This window comes from Neofelis nebulosa, chromosome 5 (genome assembly GCF_028018385.1).
Source record: "Neofelis nebulosa isolate mNeoNeb1 chromosome 5, mNeoNeb1.pri, whole genome shotgun sequence".
NCBI lineage: Eukaryota > Metazoa > Chordata > Mammalia > Carnivora > Felidae > Neofelis > Neofelis nebulosa.
In genome coordinates this window covers 77,917,109-77,929,495 of record NC_080786.1, presented here as the reverse complement: position 1 = coordinate 77,929,495, position 12,387 = coordinate 77,917,109, and the positions used below count along the sequence as shown (strand labels likewise).

At 40.7% G+C, this 12,387-nt stretch overlaps 1 protein-coding gene across 6 annotated transcripts in view; it reads left to right on the top strand.

Annotated features, from left to right (window-relative positions):
* Positions 1-12,387, top strand: part of DGKG (diacylglycerol kinase gamma) — a 203,024-nt gene that overhangs the window by 62,096 nt on the left and 128,541 nt on the right. For all 6 annotated transcript variants that reach the window (XM_058730764.1, XM_058730765.1, XM_058730763.1 and 3 more), the window contains 3 exons: positions 2,512-2,674; positions 3,263-3,325; positions 11,192-11,362. In XM_058730764.1, the coding sequence (XP_058586747.1) occupies positions 2,512-2,674; positions 3,263-3,325; positions 11,192-11,362 (397 nt within the window). The remainder of the gene's footprint in view (positions 1-2,511; positions 2,675-3,262; positions 3,326-11,191; positions 11,363-12,387) is intronic.

Here is a 12,387-nt window from a genome sequence, read left to right as displayed (position 1 = left end):
GTCACGAAGTCTCCTAAATCCCACTCTGATCTTGTTTGATGACCTTTCAGCTTTGGTTTTTTAAGAGCATTATGTTAGACTTTGTTTAGTTAAACTTTCTCTTTTTAAAAATCATTTAGGATAGTCTGTTTTCCAGAAATATTTTATGTTGATAGTTCTCAGTCTGATGCTAACCAAAAAAGATTAACAGGATACTTTGGAGCTCAAAACTACAGTTAACCCTTGAGTAATGTGGGGGTTAGGGTCACTGACACCCCCCCACACACACACACACACAGTTGAAAATCCATGTATAACTTTTGACTCCCTGAAAGCTTAACTATAAATAGCCTCCTGTTGACTGGAAGCCCTACTTTTAACATAAACATTGATTAACACACATTTTCTATGTTATTTGTATTGTATATAGTGTATTATATTGTACAATAAAGGAAGCTAAAGAATGGAAGATGTCATTAAGGAAATCATAAGGAAGAGAAAATACATTTACAGTATTCTGTATTTATTGAAAAAATTCTGCATGTAAGTGGGCTTGCACAGTTCAAACCTGTGTTGCTCAAGGGTCAACTGGATGTTGGAAACAGTACTTGTCAATTAAAATAGTATGAAGGAAAAGACAGTGCAAAAAGAGCCTTTTAAAATAAGGACAGTAACATCAGCAAATAGTCAAAGCAGAGAATGAGGAGAACCAAAATAGCACAACACCACAGAAAACAGAAAGTTTTAAGAAGAGAGGATGGAATGCTACAGAGAAGCCGAAGATGAGCGAGTCTGAAAAGAGACAACTGAACCTATGACCTTCAAGAGAGTAGGTTCAGAGGTGATGGGCTAGAGCCCAGAGCAAATGGGACTAAGGAGGTGATGAGGCTAGTGTGGTCTGGCTGGAGAACGTTGAAGGGGAAGGGAAGAAGGACAGGATAGTAATTCGAGTAACCAGCCATTTCTTTGGAGCAGTGCCCTTGAACATGCTTGCAGGTAGAGAAGCAGATGCTGGGAGATGCCTCCAGATGCAGGGAGGCTGGAATCAAGGGTCATAGTGGGTGGGCTCCACTTGGAAAGTAGGAGGAAAAGATTTTGCTGTCACAGACTGGTAAAAAAGAGGAGGATGTGTAAGGAAGAGACATTCTGAGGTGATGCTGTGGAGACAGAGAGGGACCAAAAAAGTATAAAAGAGAGACCCAGAGACTCAGGGGCAGAAAAGACAGAGAGATAGAGACTGATTGGTAGTTGTCACAGGAAATGTGAGTTCACCATTTGGTTTGAGATCCCTTAACTTGCTAAGAGCCTGCATTTTCCTCTGTCCGGCCAAATCAGGCTTCCTCCACTCTGTAAAGAAGATGTGTAGAACAGCCCCACCTGGGACAAGTAGAAACTGCTGTGTGAGCTCCCTCCCATTGGGACCAGGAGAGCATCCCCTGTTTTTAGGGCCAAAACTTTGTATCCCAAACCTAATTGTGTATATTCAAGCTGGCTCGTAGTTCTGGGAAGGCTCTCAGATTTTCTAGAAGAGACAAGGGGTTAAATGCTATCAACATTTTGAAAGGAGAACCAAATAGGCTCCCAGAAAGGGATTTTATTCTCATGGCTGTTGTTATTTACAAAAGCCTGCACAGCAGATCTTAGAGTAGAGCTTCCTCAGTGATTTCCAGGAGCATCTGCCGATTTGATGAAGAATCTGATGCCATCAGGGCACAAGCCAGTGATGATTCACTGCAAACTGTCTTTGTTGAGTGTTTGCTGAGCACAGCAGCCCTTTCTGGCATGGTTGCTTCCAGTCTGGGACCATAAGCCAGGCAGTAGTGGGAGAGATACAGCAGGGAAAGCTTCTAGTTTTTGGCACATTTCTTGATTCTACCTTCTGTCCTTGGCTTCCTGCTCTTCTCCTAGTGCCTAAAACCTTCGCAAGGACATGTTTAGAGAGCAGTTGAGCCAGACACATACCCTTGCCTGTTAATCTTGAGGTTCATCCAGGGAAGGTCAGTTATGAAACTAATGAAGGATGGAGCCTGTCTTTTCCTGTTTTCTGAGACTCAAATACTCAGGAATCCCATCCCTCACAACACAAACAGAAATGGAAATACCACAGAAGACCCATCTTTCTACCGTGTTTTCAGCTACATCCTTCATCTTAACTAGGATTCCAGGGCACTGACCAAGTCCGGCTTGTGGGCAGAACCCTCCACACCCAGTGCTTGCTCCCCATCACCCCCTTTCTACTTAGTTTTAGACACGTCTTGTTACAGAAGCCTCCTGTGAGCACCAACATTCAACCATCAGTGTTTTCTCTTTCTTGTATCCTGTTCCCTGCTCCCTGTGCCTGTCATCCTCCATCACCTACTGACCTTTTCATTCCAGCATTTACCCCTCACTGCACTTCTTTCTGCTTTCCTTTCATTTCTTTCACCTGCCAGCGCCCCCCCCCCGGCCGCCGGCCCCAAGTTTCTCTTCTCTCCTTCTTCTCTGTCCCTTTGCTTCTCTGCACTGACTTTTTCCCTCTTTGTTCTTCCTCAGCCAATTAGCTATGATGTCTTCAAGCTGTTCATGAGGGCATACCTGGAGGTGGACCTTCCTCAGCCACTGAGCACGCACCTCTTCCTGGCCTTCAGCCAGAAGCCCAGACAGGAGACCCCTGACCACCCAACGGAGGGGGCCAGCAATGAGGCCAGTGGCCCAGGTACACAGACCAACATTCCCTAAGATGGAAGGGAGATGCTGCAGCTGTAATGCACTTGCCACAGCCACAGGCTGAACTCCTAGGGGGTACCCTGTGCAGAGTAACTTTCTTACGGGGTGGAAATGAGAACCAGGGGACCAGGACTCCTTTCCCCATGGGGTCTCACAGGAAGTGCTGTCTGATGGCTCTCAGAGGAATAAAGAGGAGCAGAATTCCTGCACCCAGGCTCAAAAGGGAGGGTGGAGGTGGGGAGAGGAGGCATCAAATAATGTGTGGCAGGGGGTAGAGAGTCTTCTGCAAAGGCTGCAAGAAGCCTTTGGATGGAGCACATTCAGCTCATGTACCCAGGCTGGAAGAACCCAGGAGTGTCAGAGACCAGAGGAAGGTAAATTGTGGTCACTGTCTTCTTGGAGTTTGGGCTATAGTGAGGGAGACACAGTCAGCCCCAACAAATCAGCATGAACCCAGCTGATACTCAAAGAGACACACAAGTCTAGTGATCCAGGCCCCATGGGAAGGTCCCCTGCCTGCCTCTGTAAGAAGCTGGAGAACGTAGGCTGGTCCTTAAATCTTGTTTTTACTCCCCAGATGCCAACATACAGAATGTGGATAATGGTGCCAAAGCAGATGAGGCGTGTGCCCCTGATACAGGTAAGTCTCTGTAATACATGATTTGCAGTGTTGAGGGGGACTGGGGAATACCTCATCCTTGGGAGGAGGGAGAGATATACCCAGCAGCATGTCTCCATGTCATTGTATGTCCTTTGAGCAGATCTTGTCTGCTTCCATCTTGGGGGCCCCCACCACTCAACTGTGCTGGGATTCTGAGTTTTGATGCGGGTTCATGCTTCACTAGCCCTGAAACAGGAAAGCTCATTCAATATTTACTTCTGATGGGTCTGCCTGGCCAGAAGGGGGAGAAGGGGAGCCTTCTCAGGAGAAAGTATATGATGAGGGTTTGAGAGAGAAAGAGAGAGAGAGAGAGAGAGAGAGAGAGAGAGAGAGAATAAAGAGGCAGCTGTAGGGCTGAGGTACAGATGACTCTACCAGTGGATGGTAAGGGTGTGCCCAGATGCACTATAAGAAATGGCAAAGAACATCTTTTTAGTAGAATTATTCCAGATGGAAACCTGGGTTTACACATGAGAATGAAGAGAAACTGGTAACCACATGGGTAAATGTAAAGAATATGTGTCTTCTTAGTTAAATCTCCTTAAAAGGTAATTAACTATTGAAGCAAAAAAAACTAAATGACACTGTGTTGTGCAGTTTATAATATAACTTATGTAAAAATCAAATGTATAACTGTAGCACAAAGGCCTGGATGGGAGAATTGGAGGTATTTGTGTGTACCGGCTTAAGGAAGTCAGGAGGAGGAGCAAGGGGAAGCCGGCTAAAATTAGTTTGATTTATTTCCCAGGGACTTGGCACGATGAGAGAATTTCAAGTGGATATTAGATGTAGTTCTAATCTTTTTTCCAGTCATGGCAAGAAGGGCAACTAGAAGGATTAAGGATTTTTCAGTGTGTAACTGAAGGACTGGTGAGATCAAAAATTTACTGTGGATAAAAAGCAGAACGTGGTTGGGAAAGGAGAGTTGCCGTTGGACCGTAAGTTCAGCAAATTCCAGTCTTCCCAGAACTGCACAAAGCAAGGATGACAAGTGTCGGTGCCTTCCTGAGGCCTTCAGGGGCAGCATCAGGGCAAGACTCTGCAAAGTATGGCTCACCCACCCTCCCTCCCCAGCATCTCACCCAGCCATGCTAGGTTCATGACCCCTTGGTAAAATGGGTTTAAGTTATAAATAAGTCTTAAATCTTACGTGGAATAGCAGGAGCATGTTATGACATAGCTTATTCTCATGATGGGAAGAGAAGGGTGAAACCTTGGGATTCTAAACTCTGAGCAGCTAAAACAACCATGAAAAGCGTTTGGACCCAAACCCTTTACCCAGAGGCTTTCTTAGTCTGAGTATCTGGAACTTCAAGATGAACCTGAGAGAAGCTATACTTCATTTTCTGAGGTTCCAAATTGTCTGGACGGGATTTGTTTTAGTGGCTGAGGTTTCTGAGGCCCCAAGGAAGGATGTATTAGAGCTACTGTCATTGTATGATATTTGAGAAAAGGTGGTAATAGTGGAACTTGGCTGTCTTATTTGACCACCACGTTTATTTGCAACATTCGTATCATTCTGGGTCTGAGAGCAACTTCCAGAGATTTACTCCTGGGGAAGTGATTTATGATGTACCACTTTCCTTGTTTATGGAGAGTATCAGTTTCCTGGGGTCAAATAATGAAAGGGTAATGATCTGACTGCTGGCCCAAGGAGGTATATAGCATCTTTTCATCTTTTTTAGTGACTTGAGATTTAAAGTAGAAAATCCGTTTCCTATGGGGCTACTTTGTGTGGATGTCTTAATTAGATGCCCCTGTTCACGAGAAACAGGAATGTAGGGACAGACAGATACCACAGAGAGAAGCCTCTGCCAGTAAGGAAGAGCCAAGTTCTGGCATCACCTTAGATCAGGCCATCTGTTGAAAATCCCAGCCTTTTCCTGTTGCCCAGACAGAAGCCAGAGGAAACTAAATTCTGATTTGATATGGCCTATTTAGGCTTATCAGAGCAATATCCAAGCTTGGATCTCGAACAGCCCACTTCAAGTTATTCATTTCCAGAGCCAGGTGGATTAATGGTTGGGTCTGTAAACACAGCAGAGAGGGGCTTTCACTGAGTCCAGATATGGACTCAGAACCTTGAGCAATCTGTCTGTCATTGTCAGGACGTCAGCTAGGAAGGCCTGAATGCACCTTTCCATGAATGGCCAGGCCTAATTGGGATAAACAACGTGAACTTTAGTCTCCTGGTTTTAATTTAGTTCCTCAGGCTCCTAAGATGTTTCAGCAACTCAGAATATTGTCCTTGGAATTTTTTTTCTTAGTTTTTCCCGTTTATAAAAGTAACACATTCATATTGTAAAAAAAAAAAAAAAAATTGAAGAATACAAAAAAAAATAAGGAAACAACAAAACCATCCATAACTTACCAGTGCAATTACACACATGCATACACACACATGTATTTTTTCTATAATTTTTTACAGAATTGGAATCAGACTATATATATAATTTTGGAACCAGCTTTGTTTTTCACTTACCATTATACTCACAAACATTTTTCATGTCCTTCAAGACTTTTGGTAAACACCCATTTTAATACAAGTCCCTCTTTCAACAGATGAAAATCTGAGGTTGGATGTGGGGAATAAGCCCACTTGTGCAAGGTCACACACCCATTAACACAAACCCAGAGCGAGAAACCTAGTCCTCTGCCTCTAGGTTGGTGTTCTTTCCACTATGCCCAACTGGAAGGCAAGAAGTAATACAGAGACTAAGACAAAAGGTGGAATAAGTCAGGTCTGCCTAAGAACACTCAAGCAAAAGGGTTTATGACATGGCACCTAGACAGAACCTATGTAATCCGGAAGAGGGTGTTAGTCTTTGACTACTGATGGCCCTTGAGGGATGTACTTAGATGACTGTGAGTTAGGGGTATTTCATATAAGGTAGCTTGAGGAGGAAAACGTTAGTAGGACTATGTGCCTCTCAGTCGTTCTGCTCCCCAGCATTTCCATGACTGGAATGAACAGTACACCTCATAGACTAGAACAGTGGCTCCAGATCCAATCACAGTCCTAGTAACCCAAAGATCTTTGTAAAAGGCTGTAATAATGTTTTAAAACAGCTTTGGTGAGCTATAATTGGCATAAAATTAATTGCACATGTTTCAAGTGTATAATTACTAAGTTTTTGCATATGTATACATCTATAAAACTAGTACCATGTCATCCCCAAAAGTTTCTTTATAGTCTCTTTCTCCCACCCTCCCTAGCCACCCACCCCTAGATCCATACAATCACTGATCTGCTTGCTGTCACCATAGATCAGACTGCATTTTCCATATTTTATATACATAGAATCATACAGTGTGTACACTTTTTGGTGTGGCTTCTTTCACTCAGCGTAATAATTTTTAAATGTATCCATGTTGTCATGTGCATCAACAATTAACATATTTTTAATGCTGATTAGTATTTTAGTATATAAGTAGATATTCCACAATTTGTTTATCCATTCATCTATTGATGGACATTTGGGTTGATTCCAGTTTGAGACTATTTCATATACAACGTGAATATTCTTGTACAACTCTTTGTGTGGGCAGCTTTCATTCCTTTTAGGTAAAGATCTAGGAGTGGAATGTTTAGGATTGTTATGTTCTCATGATAATTTGACTTCTGCATTATGAAATGATTCTCTTTATTCCTGGTAATACTCTTTGCTTTGAAATCTACTTTATTAGAATTATGTTCATAATTGATGTAGCAACTCTAGTTAACTATAGTTAAAATGGTATCTTTCTCCATTCTTTTCATGTATTTGTGTCTTTATACTTAAAATTTTTTTAATGTTTATTTTTGAGAGAGAGACAGAGCATGAGTGGGGAAGGGTCAGAGAGAGAAAGGGAGACACAGAATCCAAAGCAGGCTCCAGGCTCTGAGCTGTCAGCACAGAGCCTGACACCAGGCTTAAACTCACAAGCCATAAGATCATGACCTGAGCTGAAGTCGGATGCTTTACCGACTGAGCCACCCAGGCGCCCCTGGCTTTATATTTAAACTGCCTTTCTTATTGGAAGCATGTAGTTGGGTCTTGTTGTTGTTCTTCTTGTTGTTGTTGTTTATCTAATCTGACAATCTCTGCCTTTTAGTTAGAGTTTTAGAATGTTTACATTTACTGTGATAATTGATATGGTTAGGTTTAAAGGGACCATCTTGCTATCTGTTTTCTTTTTTTCCTATCTGTCCTTTCTTCCCCTTTTGTTCTTTTTCTGTTTTCTTTTAATTAATTGAATTATTTATGATTTCATTTTGCCTCCTTTTTGATCTTATTAGCTATAACTTTGTTATATTATTTTAGTGACTGTTTTAACTATCATAGTCTACATTCAAGTAATATTATTCCACTTTGCATATACTATAAGAAATGTATTGTAATATATCTCCATTTCTTATCTAGGCCTTTGTGCTATTGTTGTCATACATTTTACTTCTACATATGTTAAATTATAAACTGCACAACACATTGTTATTATTTTTGCTTTAATAGTTAATTATCTTTTAAGGAGATTTAACTAATAAGAAAAATATTTTTTTATATTTTCCCATGCAGTTACCGGTTTCAGTGCTCTTTATTCTTGTGTGTAAATCTAAGTTTCTGTATGATATAATTCTACAAAAAAGATGTTCTTTACCACTTCTTGTAGTGCAGCTCTATACAGTTTTGTACATCTGAAAAAATTTTATTTTGCCTTTTTTTTCTAAAGATATTTCACTGAGTAAGGAATTTTACGTTGACAATTTTTTTTTCCTTTAGTATTTTAAAGATGTTGTTCCACTGACTTTCAGCTTACTCTCTTTCCAATGAGAAAATTACTGTCATTCTTATCTTTGTTTCTCTCTACATAATGTGCCTTTTTTCCTCTGGCTTCCTTTATGATTTTTTTTTTATCATTGATCTTAATCAGTTTGATTATGATGTTTTTGGTGTAGCTTTGGGGGGTTTTGTTGTTGTTGTTTTTAAAGTAGGCTTTATGCTCAGTGCAGAGCTCAACACAGGGCTTGAACTCACGACCATGAGATCAAGACCTAAGCTAAGTTCAAGAGTTGGACATTTAACCAACTGGGCCACCTAGGCACCCCACCTTGATGTAGTTTTATTTATATTTATTGTGTTTGGGGTTCATTGAGAATCTTGGATCTGAGGTTCTATTGCTTTTATCAAATATCGACACATTTGGAAAAATTTCAGCCATTATTTCTTCAATTTTTTCCTACTTCTTTCTTTCCTCTTTAGGTATTCCAACTACATGTTTATTTGACTACTTGAAGTTGTCCCACAGCTCACAATATGATGCTCTTTTTCTTTCTTTTTTTAGTCTTTTTGGATGGTTTCTTTTGCTGTGCTTCAAATTGACTAATCTTTTCTTCTGCAATGTCTAATCCACTCTAAGTCCTATTCAGTGCATTTTTTTTTCATTTCATGCATCATATCTAGACACTTGATATAGACAGGCATTTTTAAATATCTTTTATATTCCTACTTAAAGTGTACTATCTTTCCTCTAGCCTCTTGGACATATGGAATACAGTTGTAATAATTATTTTAAAGCTTTTGTCTGTTATATCATCTGTGTCATTTCAATTGCTTTTTCTCATTATTATTATTTATATTTCCTTTCTTCTTTGCATACCTGTCAGTTTTTTATTAAATGCCAGCCATTGAAAATGTTACATCATTGGGTTTTGGATATTTTGATATTCCCATAAAAATTCTTGAGCTTTGTTTTGGGGCACAGTTAGGCTACTTGGAAATAGTTTGACCTTTTTCAGGTCAAGCTTTTAAAGGTTTGTTAGCCAGGACCAGAAAGGCATTTGCTAATTTTACCCAACAATCAAAACAAAACTCTTCTGAGTACTGTACTCAATGATTCATGAGTTATGGGGGTTTCTACCTTAGTTGGTGAGAATAGACACTATTCCTGGCTCTCTGTGCATTCCAGGGACTGTTCCCTCTAATACTGATTTTTTTCCCCAGCCTCCAGTAGTCTCCTCACACATCTGTACTCATTGTTACTCAGCTGAATAATGGAACGGAACACTCCACTGATTATTCACAGAGTACCCTTTGTAGACCTCTGGAGTTCTCTCTGTGCAGCTTCCTCCTCTTTGGTGCTCTGCTCTGTGAACTCTAGCCACCTTGGGCTCCCCAGGCTTCAATCTCTATCTCTTCAGCTCAGAGAGACTTCCAGAATCTTCCTGGGTTCCACCTACCAGTGCTACAGCCTAGAAACTCTTTCTGAACAGTATGATGTGGCAATTATGGGGATCATCTCATTTGTATTCTGTCTCTTGGGATCACCATTTGGTGCTACCACATTCAGTGCCCATTGTTTCATATCTTTTGTCCAGTTTTTTGTTTCAGTAGAAGGATAAATTTGGTCGTGTTACTCCAATTTAGTCAAAACAGAAGTCATTATAATAGTGTTTTCATGGATGGATAATCTGAGGTTGTAACAGTAACTTGAGGTATAATGGGCTACCTAGTGCAAAGGATTTCTCACAGTTGTCTTCTAGATTATGTTTTTTCATAACTTTTCCTCCAGTGCTGATTTTAATACTTGTGTTGCATATGTCATTTTATTGCAGTTTCCCCCATCTTACTATCCTTATTTTTATTTCACCCTATTGTATTTTTATCCCACCTTGCTCACCCCTGAGGCTCTCTGCTCCAATTTAACATATCTTCTCTCAACCTCCTGAGGGTCTTTCTTGTCCAGTAGGAAATTATTTCCGAAGATCTGGTTTTCTGAGACTTCAGGATGGAGCTTCCTGTCCTTGTTTTATAGCTCTGTTTCATAAGGTAGGCTTTCATGTTGCACAGCTCTACTGGACTGATAGGAACTGTTTGCCTTTGCTTGGCACTTTGGCTTTCTGAATAAAAAGTATGCCGGTTGCATTGCCTTCCATTACTGGAAGCAGCCATTACATCAGGGCTGTCTCTCCCTCTGTCTATATCTTCAGACCTCCACCACTTAGTGGCACAACACCTAAGTGGATTTTTCACTACCAGTCTTCCTCTTACTTTTCCCTGTGTTTTCTGCAAATTTACCCTCGTTCTGGAAATTATTAAGAGATCATTTCTTATGGGCATGGATCTAGAGAGGCTGGGGGGAAGAGAGATATCCCTTAAAGTGCCTTGAGAAAAGTATAATTCACACAGTAAAATATAGGTGCCCAGTTTTCTCATTAGCAATAACCTCATATTTCTGGATTAGAAGACAAGAAAGACAGAGTTTTCCAACCTAAAAGAAGGAAAACTCCAGAGGGATAACTTACCGTGTTCCTGTGGTATGATAAACCACTTTCTGCATTTTCTTAATCCAATAGATTAGGCTTGCGGCTAGTTAGAATTCTTCCGAGTGCCTGGAAATTTGTCGATTGTTGATCCCAGTTTTCTCTTTTGAATGTTCATCTTTTTCTTTATCTTTGAATGTATTTGAGAAGAAAATTGTAAAAAGGTGTACTGGTACGTGACCAATTGTCTGGATTTTGGAATCCCAGCCAAAAGTAACTCTATAAATTGAGTAAGTGTTCCCAAAAAATTAGGCAAAATGACATTTATCTGTTGGGTATTGATATTACTAAAAATCATTCTCATCTTTTCTGAAAATTCACAGGGTATAGGTGAATTTCTTACAATGATAGAGATTCTTAAAAGTGTCAGAATGGGCTCCATTCAGAGAGTATGAATACTACAAACTGGATTTCTAGGACCACTGATTTGATCATATTTAAGTAACCAACACTTTCTCTACCAAGAAAATGATGGAGCAACAAACAAGGTTTAATATTTACTAAACGTTAAGTGCCGTTGGATGGTTTCCTTTTGCCTATTGCAGAATCAAAGATCACCGAGAAGCAGGTGCCAGCAAAAGACCAAGTGGCTGCGACCCTCCTGGGAAATCCTGTTGTTCCATCTCCAGGCTCAGAATCCCCTATAGTGTACCTGAAGGATGTCGTGTGTTACCTGTCCCTGCTAGAGACGGGGAGACCTCAGGATAAGCTGGAATGTAAGTGTCCACCCTGTCAAGGGGCTTCAAGTTTTTCCTAGAGAAAGATGTAGTGTCTTGTTCTTCCTTCTAAACATGTCAGACAGAGATTGATCTGGGATCATGGGTACTGGTGATGCCTGCTTGGGGAAGATGTTTCTGTCCTGTCACCAACAGTGATCTGAACATTTCCTGGAATCCACGTTGGGACCAGAACCAGTTGTATGGAGAGTGGGAAGCGCATCTGAGACCTTGGTATTGAGAACCAGGATTTGGAAAGGGGAGAAGTCTCTACAAGGGGTTAAGACTTCCCTTCTTTGCTGAAGGAACTTCCTGAAAGCCTCCAACCAAAAAGCTGCCACCTTCTCTTATTTTTCAAGGGAGGATATTCAGTATTTGTCTTCCTTCTCCTGTTCTGTGCCCAAACAACTCTTTATGAGGGAATCTTTTTTTTTTTTTCTTGAGAATTAATCAGTCTCTATCTCATTAAAACTTATTTTCATTTCTTCACCCACCCCTATGCCACATTTTTTGGCCTCTAGAGAGAAACAGCTAGTTAGGTAAGGGAGTTGATCTTGGTTTCACAATGCTCCTTAAAGTTGGTTTCAGGGAGGGAATAATATCTGGTGGCAGAAAGGAAAGCCCACAGCAGCTGAAACAGCCTGCGGGCTCCTAGTAAGACTCACTGCAGGATTGGGCTCACTGGCCTCCATCAGCCTACAGGCAGACTTTTAAAAACAGAAAACAATAGGACCTCGTTAAAAAAGATGTATTGTTTTGGCTCTTTTTGGGACTTTAGTAGACATTAAAGGGAAAAACATAACACATCATAGCAAAAGTCAAAATTCCAGTTAATAATAAGATGAGTCAACAAAACTGAAACATTAACAGGGAAGTATCTGGCAAAGGTTAACCCTCGCCCAAACCGAAGTGAAACAGTTCACTAACCACCCACGGTTTTGAGGTGTTAACAATTGCAAGCCTTAAGTGCCAATTTGGTAGCAAATATAGCAGATTTATGTCTCTTTTGGCTAGTGTTTAAAGTG